General features: G+C 34.7%; 1 protein-coding gene across 13 annotated transcripts in view; it reads right to left on the bottom strand.

The window, feature by feature from the left end:
• RYR2 (ryanodine receptor 2) overlaps positions 1-20,804 on the bottom strand; it is a 302,536-nt gene that overhangs the window by 145,815 nt on the left and 135,917 nt on the right. For all 13 annotated transcript variants that reach the window (XM_039366919.1, XM_039366921.1, XM_039366922.1 and 10 more), the window contains exons 21-33: positions 20,332-20,524; positions 19,567-19,783; positions 17,765-17,869; positions 17,080-17,183; positions 16,399-16,482; positions 15,726-15,885; positions 13,229-13,376; positions 11,850-12,058; positions 10,489-10,663; positions 7,676-7,884; positions 6,386-6,732; positions 5,817-5,931; positions 1,945-2,105 (exon numbers count right to left, since the gene is read on the bottom strand). In XM_039366919.1, the coding sequence (XP_039222853.1) occupies positions 1,945-2,105; positions 5,817-5,931; positions 6,386-6,732; positions 7,676-7,884; positions 10,489-10,663; positions 11,850-12,058; positions 13,229-13,376; positions 15,726-15,885; positions 16,399-16,482; positions 17,080-17,183; positions 17,765-17,869; positions 19,567-19,783; positions 20,332-20,524 (2,227 nt within the window). The remainder of the gene's footprint in view (positions 1-1,944; positions 2,106-5,816; positions 5,932-6,385; positions 6,733-7,675; positions 7,885-10,488; positions 10,664-11,849; positions 12,059-13,228; positions 13,377-15,725; positions 15,886-16,398; positions 16,483-17,079; positions 17,184-17,764; positions 17,870-19,566; positions 19,784-20,331; positions 20,525-20,804) is intronic.

Raw genomic sequence — 20,804 nt, 5'->3', positions numbered from 1 at the left:
AATAAACAATAGGTGAATATTAATCCATTTCATAAGCAGATACGATAACTACAATTTTAATTTAAGTTGCATATCTTTCTCCAAAGGCTATCTCTACTAGATTAAACCAAACCACCTGGTAAGTCTGAATTACTATTATCCTTCTCACCTTTCCTATTAACTATTTCCTTAGCTTCTTATGATTATAACTTTGTTGTTTGTATCTTAGGATTTTTCTTGATTGCTTTTATTTAGTATCTTATTATGATTTTTGCTGATTGCTTATTTAGTATCCTATGACTATCACTGAGTGTCGTATCTTATGATTTATGATGATTGTATTTTATGATTATGATCGCTGAGAGGTTATGCTCCAGAGACAAATTCCTTGTATGTCCAATCACACTTGGCCAATAAAGAATTTTATTCTATTCTATAAATAGAAGGGAGGATGTAGAGAGTTATCTTGTGGCCTTCACCTAGATCACAGGTCGGCAACCTGCGGCTCCGGAGCCGCATGCGGCTCTTTGAGCCTTCCCCTGTGGCTCCCAGCCTCCTCTGCCATTTGCAGAGAGAGACAGAGACAGAGAGAGGCAATTGCGCTTCCCTGCTTCTCTCTCTCTCTCTCTCTCTCTCTGTGTGTGTGTATGTGTGTGTGTTTTGTGTGTGTGTGTGTGTGTGTGTATATGTGTAAAAGAGAGTGCACTCACATTGTTCTCTGAGGAGCTGAAAAGCTTTCTGGGCGGAGCTCCTCCCTTTGCTGCATCTCTGCAGGAAGCAGGAAGGGCAGGAGAGAGCTAGCTAGCCCAGCTAGGCTGACTCAGGAATTCTGGGAGTTGAAGTCCATGAGTCATAAAAGAGACGAGGTTGCCTATCCCTGAGATTGTTGGAGAACAACTTGAAGCTTGCCAGGTGAGCAGCAGATGGGGGGGGGGAGAAAGAGAGAGAGAGAAAGAGAGAGAGAGAGGGAGGGGGAGAGAGAGAGGAAAGAGAGAGAAAGAAAGAGAGTGGGGGAAGAGGAGTGGCAGACCAAGGGCAGAGAGGGAGGGAGGGAGAGAGACAGAGAGAGAGAGACCCTGACATCTAAAATGCATATATCCTTTTTTTACCTGTGTGTGTATGTAATTTTATTCTCTTAAAGCATTCTCTCGGTGATCATTGTTTTAATAGTATGGATATTCCCAAGAGTCATATTTTTACTTTTATTTTTAATGTGTGTGTGTGTGTGTGTACACACACACACATAAACACACTCTCTCTCTCTCTCTCTCTCTCTCACACACACACACACACACACACCTATAATAAAGATAAAAAAGGATATATGCAGTGTTATCTTCATTTTAGATATCAAAAGGGTTTTGCGGCTCCCAGTGTTTTGTTTTTGGTGGGAAACGGGTTCAAGTGGCTCTTTGAGTGTTTTGGGTTGCCTACCCCTGACCTAGATGCACATAACCCTCTCATTTGAAAGTGCTATGATTGGGATATTATGCTACTATGACTATCTGTAAAGTCACAGAGAGATGTATTTCTTAGTCATGCTAGAACAGGATAGAGTTATAACCTCCAGGGAACTAGCACTTAAATACATTTCTATTACAGAGAATAAAATATAACTTTTGGATTCCACATTTAAAATTCATTAAATGAGACAATTGCATTTTGCTCACACTTAGGTGTGGATTGCAAAATAAATATAAATCTTCATTCCAATGAAACTCCTTAATAGAATATTAAGTTTCAGGACATTATAATCATATGCTAACAGAAAGAAAACTTCATTTTAAAAAAACTGGAGTACCTATCAAATGAAATATAGCATCATGTAATATTCATGTTAATATAAATAATAACTACAGATATCAATCTTAAAAAATACTACAGTTTTAACTGGATAATATAGTCACTGACACAATTGAATGATTTGATATCAATTGTTTCTAAACAAAGAAAAATAAAGCCAACCTCTCACGAACTTTCCCTTTTTCATCTCCTAAGGTTACTGTAACAGTACGGACTCTGTCCAAATCAAAGCTTGTGTCATATTGATGGAAATCAGATGTAATCCAGCCTACCCAAACATTAGCAGGTTCTTGTCCAGGAAATATACGTACAGAGTAATAATACTGTCAAGACATAAAAAATATTACCCGCAATATTAATATTTCACTTTGATCTAGTACTATCCTGATTTTTTTTCTGAAAAATCTATCTTGTTCTGAAAATAACACCAAACCCAGAAGCTTACGTAATTGCTAGAAGCAAGAATAGAATCTCTAGGACCACGTAAGAGTCAGTCTTATTAATCGATTTTATCCCCTATTAATTTACAGAATAAATTTCACTGGATGAGTCACTTTATGAGGGAGATGGGCAGTTTCTAAATATGATAATTAAATGGAAGTCTGTATACCTCTCTTCTAGGAATCCATTTGTCTTGGACAATCAGGAAAAAAGTTGATGCTGGTAACATGCCTGCTGATTTCGAAGGCTGGCTCCATAGGTGGCAGAGCATCACCTGAAAGCTCTTTACTACCCTTTTGGTATTTGGAGAAGCTAAGTTCCACATATTAGTTGAAAACAATTAAATACTGAGATCAACAGAAAATCCAAATTTTTCAGGAGAGGTTACTGTGGTTCTTCTACTAAGTGTAATCATTTAAGAACTTGTTCTTAAGCTAAGTTGTTGGAGCTAAGTATCCATTCCACCTTTGATTACTCTATTTACTTTCATTTGTTTTCAACTAATCATTCTATTACAACACAATTTTATATATTACTAACTTTTTGTCTCTTTTTAGATTCAGAATCAGAACTAGAAATTTTGGAAAGAATCTCATGGTCACGGTGTTTTTCTAATGATCTCTGAACATTCCTGAAGGGAAATATTTTGGGATTTCCCTACGTCATAAATAAATAAATAAAAACTAATAATGGCTTATGTCCTTTCTGTCCCTAAATACATTTTTCATTTTCCTCTCCCAGTGCAAGTAGTCCTTCACTTACAACCATTCCTTTCATGACTGTTCAACAGCACTGAACAAAGTGACTTAAGACCGGTTCTCACACATGACTGTTGCAGCAACCCCAGAGTTATGTGATCAAACTTTGGGTGCTTGGCAACTGGCCCGTTGTAACAATGATTGCAGGTGTCCCAGGGTCCTAGGATTGTCATTTGCAACCTTTCTAAGGAGTTTCTGACAACCAAAGTCAATGAGGGAACCGGATTTGCTTAATGACTGCATGATTAACAACTATTGCAAAAAAGATTGTAAAATGAGGAACAACTCACTTAACAACTGCCTTGTTTAGCAACAGAAAGTTTGGACTCAATTGTGATCATAAGTTGAGGATTACCTATACTCATACTTTCCTGATGTACAGTAAATGCTGCTCTGTCAATTTCATACTAATTTCTTGAATTCCTTGTTTATTTCCTGGGACCAATATGCTTACAACACAAAGTTTTGTGTGTCAACTCCAGCTGTCCTACCCTGCCATCAATTTTCAGTGAGGAATCAACAAATGCAATTTTTTATTACAAATATTAAACACTTATTTCTTCATGAATAGATTTAATTAAATGGTTGTTACAAAGTATATGATAAAAATCAATTCCATGCCCTATAACATACTGATTTTGTAAACTTCATATTGTCATATATTCTTAATTTGATCTATTTGCTATGTTATATAAAATGCACTTAAAATATCCATATTCTTTTGCTTATAGAAGCTATTGACAGTTGTGGCACCTTTTTAACAGGTTAAAAAGTTCTTTAACAGTAATACTTTGGTAAAATAATAATTTGTTCTATAAAATTTTCAGTGCCTAAAGGGCAGGATTGAGGTTTGCAGACATGAATGAAAATCATCACCTGAAATAAGTCAACTAGCCTCAGATATATTGCTTATTATTTTCAAATGTGTTGATGCTATCTGGAAAGATGGCATAGAAAGCAAGGAAGATGATCTTGATGGAAATAAGCAAAAACCATTACATAGGCAAAGGGGAAAGGAGATAATATTTATAAATATAAATATAAATTTTATTAATAAATAAATAAATAATATTTGAAAGTGGCTCAGATAAGTGTCTCCCCAATTCATGGGGGTAAAAGAAGGGTAGGGCATGGGGAGAGGGCAGGGAACAGCATAACCAGATCTGTAACGTTCTATTATTATAGTCAATTTCAATAAAGGTACTTTTAAACTTTCTAAGCAGTTGATTTTCTGGTCTAGTCTACCAAGTGGGACTGACAGCTGGATTTAACTCCCTGCAAAACCAAACTGAGGATATGGACTGCTTTATCAACTCCTAAATTCAGAACGCTTCAATGAGGCTACTATGAAGCCCATTCCAACACTTAGAGCAAACTTTAGCACAGGAAACTAATGACAATGCTGTAGTGAACATATTCCAATCAAATAATTTGTTAAGCAAAAAATATATTTTAGACTACAGTAATTCACTCTGTGTGAAGCTGCCTAAATAGCTGTCTATCCAAAAATTACAAGTGGTCCAGAATGTAACAACAACAACAACAACAACGATGATGATAATGATGATGATGATGATGGAAGGGACCTTGGAGATCATCTAGTCCAACTCCCTACTCAGGCAGGAAAACCTGTACCATTTCAGACAATATAGCTGGCTTCAGTAGTGATGAGAGTTCTGAAGTTATCCCATGTAACAACCCAACTTAAAGAGCTACATTGGCTATCAATTGGTTTCTAGGTGCAACTCAAAATGATGGTTGTCACATTTAAAGTCCTATATGGGTCAGGCCCTAGATATCTACAAGATCTCCTTTGCCCAGCAAAGTCTGCCCATCCAATAAGATTGAACTAGGTCCCTTCCCTTAGATACTTCTACCTATGGGCAAAAAGAACTGATCCTTCTCTATTACAGCCCCAGTTTGAAATAGCTTATCACCAAAGTGTTACTCACCCTATTATGTTTTGAAATAATTATTCAAACTTGACTTTCTAAGCAGGAGATCTAGCGTAAGTTGGACCAGCATCAAGGTTTAGCTGGGTATTTTGTTCTCAGTGACCTTAGTCCACCCTCCCTCCCTCCCTCCCTCCTCATTCATTCATTCATTCATTCATTCATTCATGATTTTTATTTGCCTTTATTACTTTAAAAGTAACTCAAGGCAGGGTACATGCACAATATTCCTTCTTCTTTGTTTTTTTCCCCATAACAATCCTGTGAGATGGGGTAGGCTGAAAGAGAATGGCTGGCCCAAAGCTTTCATGCCTCAGGAGGGACTAAATTCACAGTCTCTTGCTTCTAGGCCAACATCTTAACCACTACACCAAACTGGCCTGGTAATGTTGCTATTACTTTGTATTACTCTTTCCCATTATACTATATTATTTTTGTATTAAAATAAAATCTTAATTTTTGTTATAAATTAAATACTTTGTTTAGTCTTGTCATTTTGCTAATCTAGTTCATATAGAAATTATAGAAATTATAATTAGCAGCACATAGTGACAAACAAGACTAATATAGGGAGCAGAAGAGAAGGTGCTGAGTTAAGTAGCCGGTAAGTCAAGACTCAGAACAAACAGCACCACACATTCTATCTCTATTTCTCCATCTAACACCATCCATGCATAAGTTTCAAGTTTCTTTTGAAATCAGCATTTCAAATGAAAATTTACTCCCATGTAATGTTTAAGCTTTCAGCTTAACAGCAATTCCTTAAGACCATTCCAATAATTTCTGCTCTACAGAGATATACAGTTAATATATAATATCCTCCTATCATATTTGATAATTTTAATCTATCCTTAGTGGAAATATTGACACTAAATTGCCATACTGTAGAAGTTTGCATTAGATAATCATAATCATCTCTTTCATCTGCTAGGACATCTTCAGTTAGTCTTGCAGAATGACTTGTGCTGTAGTCTGGCTTTGTCCTTTTCAGCATAAATCTGTAATGTATAAAAATGTAAAAGAGTGAATACATCTCTTTTATATCAGTTGATTCAGAATAATTCTGTATCTTCCATCAAATAAAGCTTAATTTGAAGGTATCAAGATATTCACTCAATTCAATTTGGCCCTTTTTACACACTTAGTCAAAATGTACAGTTATTAATAACAGCTAATATCTTTCAGGGTCAGGATAGCAAACATCTCTTTATATTTGCAGACTTATAGTTGCTACATTAAATATTTATGCAAACTTGTCCATATTGCATTTATATTTCATGAACAGGAAAGCTGGAGCAAAGAGAAAGCAAACATTTAAAAACAGAAATTGCTGCCCTTTTTATTCAGAGACATCACAATGAAATTAATTGACAATATGGCAAAGAAAACATTTGTTTGTATTCTTGAAAGTGAATAGTATGTAGAACAACTGAGGCGATCAAACTATCTGACCTTTGCTTGAGGCGTGAAGGTTTCTCTTGTGTATAGTCTTTATGGTTATTGAACTCTGATTTTGCAGCTTCTTTTTCTGCACGGTCAGGTACAAGATGACCATGAGCAGTCTTCATGAGAACTTCAAAATCAGATTCTGCTTCATAATCATCCAAATCACTCTTTGGGCCAAAAAGATTAGAATTTGGCATTCCTCCTCCAGGCATTTTAGAAAAGACTTCTGCACATTCAATGGGCATGCTTAGACGATAAAACATGATATCTGTTTTGCTGTTTTGAGATCCAAAGGACCTCTGTGTGACTTTCAAGCATGGAGAACTATCTGCCGTTCCATCAATCCTGGTAACCTATAAAATGCAAAAATTCAATTGTAAAATGTATGGAAACATAGAAAACAAAATGTTACTTATACTTAATGGTTTTTATAGTATATAAATAAATACATGTTTATTCTTGCCCTCTGTAATATCGTGGCAGGTTAGAGGAAATGTAGAAGGAGAATGAAGCACTATTACAGAAAATATATCTGAGTTCTAGAAAATGTGAAAAAGAGCCCGATATTAGATTAATACATTCTGCTTTAATTACATTAAATATACATTAGATGCAAGCTTTGAACAAGCTTTCAAGATTCTGTTTTAATATGCTGACTGCATTAAAGTACATTCTAAGACCCTTAATGATTCCTATTTCTGACCTTGCCTATCTTGAAGCAAGATAGAAGAATTGGTTACTAAAAAATTTCCTCTAGAACAGGGGTGTCAAACTGCCAGCCCACGGGCCGGATGCATCACACGGAAGCCGCACCTACCCCATTGCCAGCAATGGCAAAACAATCCCGATATGTCGCACGACGTCACATGACGTCGCGAGTTTGACATGTCTGCTCTAGAAGGTAGGAGGCATAATTTAAGTTTATTGCTTTTAATTTTTTTCATTAATCTAATATTGGACTTTGAAACATAACAAAACTTTTGTTATAAAAATATGCAAGTGGATTAAGAATTACTATGGATACGAACAGAGACCCTGCATTTTTCTCTTTAACTCAAAGGGAAACTTTTAACTTTGGCCTTAAAAATAAGAAATATGCTAATTTATCTATTTAATTATACATTATACATTTTAAATGTATAGAAAGGGTAATAATATAATATAGTATTATTATAAAACAACAATAATGAACCTTTCAGTACTTATTTGACAGTCTTACTATATATACTATACATACTATATTAACTGCTATCACTTACTATGTTCAGTCACACAAAATAAATTAAAGATTCAAACCTCTATATGTTCATGATTTCCTGGTACTGGAAGAAACTGAGGTAATCTCTTGCTCAGCCATATAGTAATGTCACGATTTGTATTCACAGCAAAAGGTTCATAGCCTTCTTGTAAGCCACAAATAGTGAAATATTTCAAAGTGCTAACATCTTTGCCAAAGTTCATTCTGCCCACCTGTGACAATCCCAGGCTACAGGAAGGTATAAAGCCTGCAGAAATGAAAGATATGATATGTAAATGATAAATATTAACAACTGTTCTCATGCACTTAATTTGCTTTTTCCTTATAATTTCCTTTTTCCAATCAAGTCTTTAAAACACACAATATCTATATCAGGGGGTCTTCAAACTTGGCCCTTGGGTTTTGCTAGTTTTAATTGTTCCTAATCAGAGTCCCTTGTTTGAGATGCCAGCCATGCATGAAGCAAAAATATATGAAGAGCTACAGCCTGGAAACTGGGTTCTATGAAACGCTGAATGAAATGGAAATGGTTAGCTCTGAAAAAGATAAGGCATAACTTGATAATTAGAGGAGTGGTACACAAAGAAGAAAATCATCATTTATTGTCTATCATGCTACCTTCCAGACACAGAATAATAATCTAAAATTTGAGAAAATACAGCCTGGGTAAAATTTAGAGAACAATTCAGTACTGAAATCAATTACCTACAATCATGGTGAGCTCTTCATTAATTCAGATTGGCTTGGACAAACATCTATTAGAGTCGATTTAATTTGGATTCCTGAACTGAGCAGGCATGCAACTTTGATGGTCTAAATGGTCCCTTCTAATTCTATGTTTCATTAATCAGCACTTAGAAATATAAAAAAAGCCTTACTACACACATTCATTGTCTAGCTGCACAAGTAATTGTTCAGCACCCCATGCTATTACGTACCTGTCCAGAAACTAGACCTTATCTATAGGGTAAAATCTAATGGATTTATCTATTGCCCTGGACAGATTTACTATGGAAGAGGTCAGCTGCCTGCACTGATGATATACAATTAAATCAGATGTAGATAATATCCGATAGGTCAAGGACCATAATTCAGCCTCTTGACTTTCTGAAAGACCACAGTACATTGTTGATATGTTGTAACATCCTTAGATGTACTGTATGGTGTACTCAAACATTTTTGGTCTCTTTTCTGGACAAATTTAGGGTGGAAATAGTTAATGACTGTAATGGAATTGGAGGTCCCAAGACAAACTGACTGCATTTGTACACTTAAAACCACCCCAAACTATCAGTCACTGTTGCATCAAAATCCACCTATTTTGCTACCATATTTTAATATCATAATCCCAGAATGCTGATGGGTCATAGATAGAATCCTTGAGGTAATTCTTTTTTTTTTATTGAAAGTTTTTTAAATTTTACAAAACAAATCCCCTCCCCAAACCCCCCCACCCTCCCATACCCTCCCCCACCTCCCCAAACCTCCCAAACCCTCCCCCAACCTTCCCAGAGCTGAGTACAGGCTTAATTAAAATTTTTCAGAAAAAGAAAAGAAAAACTTAAAACACATATAAATCCTAAACAAATCTAAATACATTAAATTAAATAGGTTATCTTCTCTAAAAAATAATAATTGCAATCATTAAACACATTATAATATACTCTAAACATTTTCTAGTATCATACTTATATTATTATCCATCATTCTGTATAAACTCCCTCCAAAACACAAATTTAAACATTACTTTCTTTGAATATCTATACCTACAATATAAAATCTAATCTCTCCCTCTTTCTTTATCCTAGAACACAAAAATAAACATATAAACCTTCATTATACCATTAAAACTAAATACTCTTTGAATACTTAAACTAAATACTTAAACTTAAACTTCTTATCTAAGATTTTCATTCAATCTCCATAATCTTCTCTCCTATCAAAAAAAAACTTAAAAGACATATAAATCCTAAACAAATCTAGGTACATTTAATTAAACAAGTTATCTTCTCTTATAATAATAATAATAATAATAAAAAAACCCAATCATTAAACACATTATAATATACTCTGAACCTTTTCATATCATACTTATGTTATTATCCATCATTCTTTATAAACTCCCTCCAAAACACAAATTTGAACATTACTTAAAACATTAGAATTCCCTTATACACATTTAAATCTTTACCAATAACAAATTCCATCCACAATAAACACATTCCTTATCAGTCTCTCTTGTCCATAAACCATTAAAATTCCCTTATACACATTTAAATCTTTACCAATAACAAATTCCATCCACAATAAACACATTCCTTATCAGTCTCTCTTGTCCATAAACCTCAAAAGAAGTGCTTTGAAAACTGCCCTTAAAGCTAACTCCAAAAAGTTTGTAAATCTTGCTTCTCCCACAGACTCAGTACTCTTTTGAATACTTAAACTAAGTACTTAAACTTAAACTTCTTATCTAGAATTTTCATTCGATCTCCATCCTTGTCAGTCTCTCTTATCCATAAATCTCGAAAGAAGTGCTTTGAAATCTGCCCTTAAAGGTAGCTCCAAAAAGTTTATAAATCCTGCTTCTCCCGCAGACTCAGGAGCCAATACTTGTGAGGCTTCCTTAAACTCCTTCTTCTGTTGCTCTTTTTCTTTACGATTATATGTTGCACGAGTTGTCCTCTGCTCCTTCATCTCGACTTGTTGAGGCCCCCTTGAGGTAATTCTTGTCTCTGAGCCATAACCTTTGGCTGAAATGAACTAATGGCTGGTTTTAAAAACTTCTCTAAGACAGCAAGGAAAAAGTTGCTGAGGCACCCAGAAAGCAGCACAAATTTGGTCAAGAACTTACCATCACCAACCTCAAAATCTTTAAATGCAAGTTCAGAACCTGAGTCATCAAGAAGGATTTCACCATTTAGCGTAAATATCATGGTATGCTCATTCAGATCCACCATGCATCCCACAATATCTGCTGTTAGCCAAGTACGCCCAAAATGCTCATTTCCCTGGTGCCATCGCTGGGCCTAGATAATAAAAGATTTCATGCAACATAAACTATTATTTTTATGGTTTTAGCATTCATTAAAAATTCTTGAGTTCTAAATATTAAATTAAATCTTACAACTAATTCTATAAAAATAATTTTCAAAACACATCAACTGTGCCACATTCGATATTTTTGGAAAATAATTTATGAGCACAATATACATTATTCTCAATACCTTTAGTGTTACTCCTTTTAAAAAGAAAAATGAGATCTCCATTATTTTAGGAGTAAACCCTCTCTTCCCAAGACATCTGGACAACTGTGGTCGTGAACTCTTGTATGGCCAGGGTCTTGAACTAGATCAGTTATAAGGTGCCTGCGAACCTTTACATTCCAAAATTGTCACCATATTGCAGATCCTACTTGCCATAAGGACAAACCTCATAACATAGCTTTGTTTTGTTTTAACATACAAATTACAATCCACTTGCTAAAATAATGCACTTAGTTGATAACACCACACTTTATGGTGAAGAACATAAGGGCAAAATGCTCATTTTTATTCTTTTGTTTCCTATCCGAAAGATAAATTTATAATAAATGTCAGGGAGGTTCAGAAAACCTACTAAAACCTACTAGCTCAATGTTAGAATTGGCAACAAATGTGTTCATCTCCCGCTAATTAAGGTTTATATACAAACCAGTACAGGTAAACCTCAATTTATGATCACAACTGATCCCAAAATTTATATTGTTAAGTGAGAAATTTGTTAAGTGAGTTTTGCCCCATTTTACAACTTTTCTTACCACATTTGTTAACTGAATCACTGCAGTTAAATTAATAACACAGTTGTTAAATCTGGTTTCTCCACTGACTTTTTTTGTCAGAAAGTTGCAAAAGGGGATCACATGACCCCGGGACACTGCAACCGTCATAAATGTGAGTCAGTCGTCAAAAGCATCCAAAGATAAATCAAATTATGAGGATGCTGCAAAAGTCGTAAGCGTGAAAAGTGGTCATTTTTTTCAGTGCTGTTGTAACTTTGAATGGACACTAAGCATAATGTTGTAAGTTGAGGACTACCTGTAATTCAAATGTAGATCTGTATCTAACCCTCTAAGTCTCAACTGAATCAATTCTTTGATTCATAAGTCCCGAAGTTCTAAGGAGAGACACCGCAAGGCTAATCTTTTTGCCCTGTCTCAAAAAAACGTACACATACCTTGAAACCATCAAATACAAATGCTTGATCATCTGAGCCAAGCTCTTGCTCTGGCTGACAACCTGGTCTGGTCCAGCCAACTCTCATATCTCCAGCAGTTACTGCCTCAAATTCAAAGTACCACTTCCCGGTTTTTACAGCATATGTTTTTTCTGTTCGGAATATCCTGAACCTTTCAATCATGCCATCAAACACATCAGGTCTTGCAGCTGTAAAAGTTCAAAATGTAAGGATATATATTTTTATATAAAAATTAAATCACATTATCCAAATTTTTAAAAGTTAGGTATGGTTACAGAGAATATTTGGAGCTCAGGGTTAAAATGAGGGGTCCTTGGTGCTCTCTCAGCTTGCTTGTTTTCTTGCACAGGTTTCCTTACTCAAACTAGATAACCATCAGTGCTGAACTGAAAAGTTTTGCAAAAGTTATGGTCCCTTTTATCAGACTGGCAATGAAAAGAAAAGGCAAGAAAACGTATTTTGTTTTCTCAACAATTCTTCAAGCCTTAGCAAAATTTTAAAAAAGAAAAGGAGTACCATTGGACAAAGTACTTAAGTCCAATGTTTGCAAAAGAGAAAAAATGTCAAATAATGAACAAAAGAACTGCGCTTACCTACTTTTGAAATGGACTGAAAACATATCAAATTTGACATTATTTGTCCTGGTAGTCACTCCGAAGTACAATTCAAGTGTGTTACAATGAGACAGAATTTCTTTTGCTGATGAAATGCTTCATACATGTAAATATCCACTCTAGATTATGCCATGTTACTTACTTTCCAAAGAAGGAGACTTCAAAAAAAAATGAAAAGTCAGTAAATGAAGTATTGATAATTACTTTGCTATATTTCAAAAGGAGTGCTCCAGGTACTGAGCTGAAGGAACAACTTGCCTACAGAAGCTGTGGGTGCTTCATCATTGAAGGTTTTTAAGAAGAGACTGGACAGCCACTTGTCTCAAATTATATGGGGTTTCCTTCATGAGCAGGGGGTTGGACTAGAAGACCTCCAAGGTCCCTTCCAGCTCTATTTTGATTGATTGATTGACTGAACTATTTTAATCGAGCATTTGGGTGGAGGAGGTTTCCTTTAAATCTAAAGTTACGTGGGTATGTATATGTTGTATTATTTTAATATATTTCCATATATTTTTGTTCAGTTTTATTATAATTATTATTCTGTTTGGCATTATTTCAAAATTATTAATGTTCTGTTGGACTCAAAAAAATAAAATAATTAGAATTATAAAAATAAATATGCATTTATTTTGAAAAGTTAAAATAAAATTATACATTAAAAATGGGACATTCTTACCTTCTTTGAATTAATAAGCACATATAATAATATATATAAAAACTGTTTCAATGTAATTTCAGTACCATGGTCTTGATCTGGAGCTTCAAGGTTATAGCCATAGTTGATGAGAGTACGAACTGCTTCCCGGAGGCTATCTTTGTTTGATTTCTTAGTGCGATCATCTAGAAGTGTATAAGGGACAAGGCGGGGATTTCGACGGTTCTTCACATCCTATACAATATAACAATTATGAAAGATAATTTAAAGGACTTTAATTCCCAGTTTTTCTAATACTGTAAATAGTTCTGCATCAACCTGGAAGGAAGAATCAAGTAGGTTCCTGAGGCTGTTCAATACATTTAGAAACAGATAAAAATGGTGCTTATCAAACATTAATAATAGAAGTATTGCCCAATACCTTAAATGAAAATTCAATATAACGCTAACTTAACAGGCGTGAATATTGGATCAAATTCTACAAGATTTTCAGCTATTTGTGTGTGTGTATATCTGTGTGTGTATACAAGCACAACTTTGTGTATGCCCAACTATTCAACTTTTCGTAGTATTTATTAACTATTACCAGTTAGTAAAATAACCCACTGAACACTCACTAGAGCAGGGCTTTTCAACCGGTGGTACATGTACCACCCGTGGTACTTTGCCACGTGACAGGTGGTATGCGACTATCCTAGAGAAGTGTAGCAGGGGAGGGGAATGAGCTGAAGCAACCCAAGCCTGAGGGAGAGGCAACTGCAGCTGCAGGACTGTTGGGGCTCAGCAGAAGCCCCAGGAGCCAGCAGGGCTCCAGCAGATTGGCTCCAACTGATTGGTGCTTCTGGAAGCAGTGAGGAGCTGGAGGTGAACTGACGAAAGGGGGGGGGAGAGGAAAGGCTGTAAAAGAAGGTGATTTTGGCGGGAAAGGAGAAAAAAAGACAATAGGGAAAAAGGAGAGCTCAGCAGGCAGGGAGGAGATAGGGACAGAAAAGAAGCAGCAGCTGTTGCTGGAAGAAAAGATCTCCTGGTTCATTTTCTCCAGCCAGGAGAATGCAATCAGCGCTGATATAATGAAAAGCCAGCAGATGAGCATGTCAGAAAGGAGGTGGGTTTATTTAGTTCTGGCTCAGCTGGCAGTTTGATTGGGTTACCATAAAGATTTTTGTAGTTTTACAGCGTTTTATAATTCAGAGGCTCAGTTTGTGTGCTTTGGTTATTGGAATATTTTAGTCTATATTTTAGGCTAGTAATGATCCAAAGTGTTGACTTCCATAGGTTTAATCCCTTTAAACAAATGTAATTTATTTTTACCCCCTGATCTTGAGTCTGTTTATGGCTTTTAGAAAGTTTTCTTTGAAGGTAAACAGGCTTAATTTAAGGCTAAAGCTTTTCGCAATTGCCAGAGTCTTTCTGTCTTGGACTGCAATATTGTGACATGTGACATGCCTGAGGCAGCTTAAAGGGAAAAAAAACCCTGGAGTTTATGTGTTTCTTTATTTTATGAGCCTTTCTTGCTTTGCACTTGATTCCTGTGTTTTTAAGGGTACAGGGAAGGGATTGGGGTGTGTGTGCATTGTGTGGAAGAAGATCTCAGAAGGGAGAGAGGAAGAAAGGCCAACCAGCTAGCACAGGGGTTTACAAACTTAGCAACTTTAAGACCTGTGGACTTCAACTCCCAAAATTCCTCAACCAGCCATGATGGCTGAGGAATTCTGGGAATTGAAGTCCATAAGTCTTAAAAGTGCCAAGTTTGAAGACCCCTGAGCTAGCTGGTAGTGGTGCATATTAATAAACATGGATAAATTCATCATACATTTGTCAGTGCAAAGGGAAAGTGATTCAGAAAAGGAACAGCCACCAAAGAAATTAAAACTGGTACTTTTTTCCTTTTTCTACAGTTTGTAATTTTTATTAGATTATAGAAATAAATATAAAAATACAAAATCAAATAATAGGACACAGTGGGGAAGAAAAAGGAGGAAAAGTGAGGGGAGAAGGAAAAAGAACAGACTTCCTCTGTTGCAGTAGAAGGAAGCATTAACATTGAACCTCAACTTTTTACTTTTCCATAATATTATAAACTAGCCATTTCTATAACAACAAATTAAAACCCCAAATCCCCCCCCCCTTTTTTTAGTCATCAAGATTTGATACCTTGCTAAGCACTGGTGGTACTCAAATATTGTCATGTCATAAAAGTGGTACAATTTGTGAAAAGGTTGAAAAGCCTTGCACTAGAGCACTGTGGGATATTTTAGTAGCTAATAAATGGAACTGCTAGTGACTTTACTGCAATTATATTAGCATGCTTAATATAACGCATAATGACATGGTTATATTGTACAGTATCAATTTTTGCTTGATCTCAGAAACACTATTGTGAAGACACTATAGGGAGGGAGGGTTTGTTTTCCTTATTTTGTCCATATCTCTACTTTTGAAAGTTTAGTTTCTGAAAATGTATCAATTAATGTGAGGTCAAAAAAGTAAAAGAGATCTCCAAAACTTTTTATCTCTTTCACTATCATCAGACATTTGGACATAATATGAGTACTATAAAGATTCCAGTATGTCTGGACTTACCTGTTGAATTCCATATGTCCATCCCTGCCTTATTCGATCTCTTGCCCATACATTGTGAGCATTCTCTGCAAGTTTATCAACCATGGATTCCTGGGATGGAGTCAACTTGATGCAACTTAGGTCCATAGGAGCAGGTTTATATCCACTTGATAATAGATAACTGTTAATTTTTTTTAAAAAAACTAATGAATTCTTATGATTTTTTTATGAATTTAAAAAACTTAAGTCTTGCTCATTGCATTGTTTTGGCATTAAATTGTTATTAGATTTAGATCAATTATTTCCTTGTACTGGGATTAGTAATCAGTACAATAATTCAAGAATCAAAACCCAAATTCCAAAATGTATAGGCCTTTGAAATGAAATTATATGTAAATTAAAATGTTTTCTTATATTTTTTAATGCTAGAACTCAAATGGAAAGGCCACTACCCCTCTGCAATTGATGAGGATCCCCTTCTTCTTCGTCACCTCTCCAGGGCGACTTTAGACTCTTTTTAAGGTCCCCAGCAGAGCGAAATTGGACGTGGAAAACGGAGCTCCATTTTCCTGTGCCCGTCATGCCACAACATCTAACCTGGAAGTCCCAGATATCTTCAATTTCTATATTAGTAGACTGGGTGTAGGAGATATAGTAGACATATTTGCACTTAATAGTCTGAGTTTAAACTTACTTTTTGGGAAGTTTTAGTTTCTTCACCTTTTCTTCAGCATGCTCATCAGCAATTCCAACATGACAACCTAATGCCAGCAATGTTCTAGAAGAAAAAAAACATTATATTTGAAATAATTAAAATCAGGCAAAACGTGCTAACTGAAAGACAAGGCTATAGTTAGTTGTGCAATTTTATAGTTACACAATTGTAACTATTACAATTAAATTATAATTGTTATAGTCACATGGGAAGAGTTTTGTCTTTTCTTATTTTGCTTATATTTTTGAAAATGATTATCAGCCATGATTTCTGAGTTATGATATCTTATTGTACATTTTTCTATTCAAATTTGCATAGACCAGTAATCACTTATTTACAAATTTTTGCTATCCAGATTTATACAATATGCATTCTCTTCCATTTATATATGCTTACTGAGAAATATTTTAAAAGAAACAAACATGAGTGCTTTGTAATTCTCATTAAAAATGAAGGTTCAGTAACTATTAGCATGAGTAATCAGCCTATATCAAAAGAAATTATTTGTAAATATGCATATTTATATGGATTGATACAATCCAGAAAATTAAAGAGTACCTTGCTAATCCTGTATAGTGTAAACCAAATTTCATAATCTATTACGAATTCATACAGTCATATAAATTTACTCGCAAAAATATAAACATAAGTCTGACTTACTTTAATGTTTCTAGTGACATCTGAAGATTGTAATTCCGTTCTTGTTCAGGCAGTTTAGCAAACTCTACCAAACAGGGATGCTGTCGCTTGTTGTCATCTCTAATCTGTAAGATAGGATTTCAGTTTATCCTATAATTGTAGCCTAAAAGAATCAATTCTTACTGACAAGGAGTAGAATTTCCCTGCAAAAAAAAACCATGTCCACCTTTCTGGTAATATTCCACACAAAAACATATTCATGCATTAGTTTTTCCACTTTTATTTAAGTGTGCAATTTTTAATTCTTGCATTTTAGTTCTCCCTGATTGTTCCTGTCTGACTGCAGCCAATGGCAATATTTCAGGAGAGCCTGCAGAGTATGGTGACAAAAAGGCAAGATGGTGGCCAAAACAGGTGCAATAGAAGCCCCACCTGCTTTTTGTGTGTCGCACACTTGATGTTTATAAAATGCAAATTAAGCTTTGATTGCCCTGAGGGAGCCACCATCTTGGTGTTTTTGACCACACTCTGTGGATACTCTGATTGGATTTTTTTTCTGTGTAATTTTTTAAATTATAGTTATTACATGATGCAAAACTCGTTAGAAAACCAAAACAGTCGTTTAGGCAGTAAAAAGACTTCCAAATTATATACATAAGCATATATGAATTAATTAATGAAATGCCAAATATAGAAAAGTACATACTGGTCCATACTGCCATCCAAGTTCAATTTTAGACATCACCCAAAGTTCATGGATATTCTCAGCTAGTTTTTCTCTAATTCTTTCCAGATGTGGAGGTAATACAATCTAAAAATAGAAGAGTGAATATGTTAAAAAATAAAGTGGTAAACAGTACAATTAAGAAAAAAACAAACCAATGAAATCATTATCCCAGACATTTTGTGGGCTTTTTTTTACTGGTTAAAATTCCCTTTAAACCCAAATGAAATTTACCTCTGGACTGTGCAAAAATGGATATACTTACACTGAGAATTAAAGAAAAAGAAGATACTGAATATTTTCAAACATGGAACTTATTCTATCAATGGCTGGAAAAACACGATAGAGAATAAGAACTTAACTGGTATTACTAAACGTAATAAATTAACCCAGACAACATGTTGTTCATTAAGCGCTAAGGTATTGTAATAATAAAAAAATTAATAAAATATTACAGAGAGAGAGAGAGAGAGAGAGAGAGAGAGAGAGAGAGAGAGAGAGAGAGAGAGAGAGGTAGATATAAAGAAATTTACCTCTGAGTAGAAATGTAAAAGCCTATATTATAAATATCTTAGTGCCAGTGTACAATATATAACTTGTTCATTTTAACAAAAATATTTTTTACCTTTCAGTTATAGTTAGATGGTGAAAAAATTAAAAATCCAATTATTTCAGGTTCTTTAAAATTTCTAGAAATACCGTTCCATTAAAAAAAATCTATTATCTATCATACCTATTTTCTTCAGAATTAAGAAAACAAGAATCAAAATATAACTGCAAGAAATTGCAGATAAAGCACTGTCAATCTCCACTAAACCAATTCTGTTCATGAACCCAACACTGTTCATCAGCTCAGTTCTTATATTGATAAAGCAGTAGAATAAAAGTTACTTAAAATTACCATACAATTTTGTCACTCAAATATATTATTTTAAGCATTTACACAATATACATCCAATCAGGGGACACTTTTTATGTCAGATTTTACATATCTATCATATGCATTCATTCCTATCTACAATGCTGTAATGTGCATATAAGAAATGTGCATTTTGATGTCATGAAGAAAGCTTCACCATTATGGCCTTGCATCACAATTTTGCATGCAGGCACATAAATTATCCAATTTGCATCTTAATGCTGGTATTGTCATTCTCCCATCCCACTTTGCTTCCCCCACCTCATGGATATATGAGGCCAATACAACCATGATGTAGAATGTATTCATATTTATGGTGATTCCAGAACAATCATTGAATTGCTTTTGACATATTTAAAATGTAAAATAAAAATATTATAAATACATTTGCTTTTCTGATATCACCTTAACTATAGATCTAATCCTGTGGATTCACCTATACAGAAATCAAAATGACTGGGGCTGTAGATGTTTGTTCTGTCATTTTACATCTGAACTGAAAAAAATGTATAAGGGATTTTATACAAATTTGAGGGAAAAATAACTATGGCACTGATTATCACCAGTATAGCGCAATGCAGTTTCTTAAGCTACTTCTTACAGGTTGTCTGCTATTTTCTCAACATATTTTATTCCTGGCTATATATGTTGTCATTTATTATACGAAACTCAGCTTAATTCCAATACTTGCTATTAATATCTGCTAAATGCCTGGAAAGTGGAATTCTGATTACCATCTCAAACTATGATATTGATATAACAATATTTCTAGCAGTTACAGTGTTTGTCATCTAACCTACTACTAGTTTAACATAACGTAAATTAAACCTCATGCATGCTTAAAGTCAATGTACGTTTTACCTACCTGACTGGTATCTACAGGTACAGGAGTGAATGCTGCTTGTGACAAAGAGATATTTGGTCCCAAGAGATCCCTTGAGCAATTGCAATCTTGTTTATATTCCCTGCTGGGTTCTACTTTAAACTTTTCTTTGGGCAGAATAGCTTCAAAACATGGAGCATATCCTGGAGGGGGAAGGAATTTAAATTCCCCATGGCGGCCTCCGAGCAAAAATCGTACTCTGTAAGATAAGTACAATGTGACAGACTCCATATTAATTAAATAAAATATTTCTTGAAGAGGAGATTGCCGATAAAATTACAATAGCTATGGCAAAGGGAATAAAGGATGAACTTGATAATGATCATAATTCTGCAAGTATTAATATACACATTTCTAAGCAAGATTCATCCCAGATCCTTAGGTTTCTTTCATCATTTTCCTATTTAAAATCATGTTAAAATATAAAAGAATAAGAATAAAGGGAATGGGAGGAGGAGGAGGAGAATAATCAAGAGATGTTACATATCTCTTGATTCTTCTTCTTTTTTACTTCCTCTTTTATATTTTTTCCTAGCAGAGAAACCATAACAATTTCAAAAAAACCAATGTCCTTTCAAATCTGATCAGCTCTCAAATTACTATAGTCCCTACCAATTTAAGGTGACTTACACTCTCTACATCTGCTTTTTTAAAAAAATTAAAATATCAACAGTCACTGATCTAGATTAGACCTTAGCAAAGAAAATACTGAATGTATTCAGAAAATAATTGGATGTGGATACGAACTTTATCCCCGCTGAAAAGCTGACAACTGGAAAGAAAAGACCATCTGTGTTGAAATTCTCAAACATTCCCTGGACTGGCTGTCCATTTATTCGGAATGAAATGCTTGGAGCACTCAGGTCAAGGCAGCAGCTGATGACATCATCCGTCCTGAGTAGATGATGATTAGGAGAATTGACAGATCTTGCTACACAACCTATAATTAGGAATGAATATTATTAGAGAAAAATTGAAGATCCCAGTAGGAAACCTACTTCCAAAGATCTCATAAGCACATTGAGAAACACAAAACTACATAATAAACGGCTAACTCAGTATCAATTATTTTAACTCAGAGGTACCTCAATTTCATATAGAAATCTTTCTCTATTTCTCCACATGCAAAAACAAAAACGGGGACTTTCTCCTTTTGATACAGTTGTTTCAATCCTTCTATAGCTGTTATCCTATATAGCTCTTTTAATTTAAAACCTAAC

This window comes from Crotalus tigris, unplaced genomic scaffold (assembly GCF_016545835.1).
Source record: "Crotalus tigris isolate CLP2741 ecotype Arizona unplaced genomic scaffold, ASM1654583v1 scf7180000020463.618913, whole genome shotgun sequence".
Lineage (NCBI taxonomy): Eukaryota > Metazoa > Chordata > Lepidosauria > Squamata > Viperidae > Crotalus > Crotalus tigris.
The sequence above is the reverse complement of the archived record's forward strand: the minus strand, read 5'-3'. Positions and strand labels throughout refer to the sequence as shown.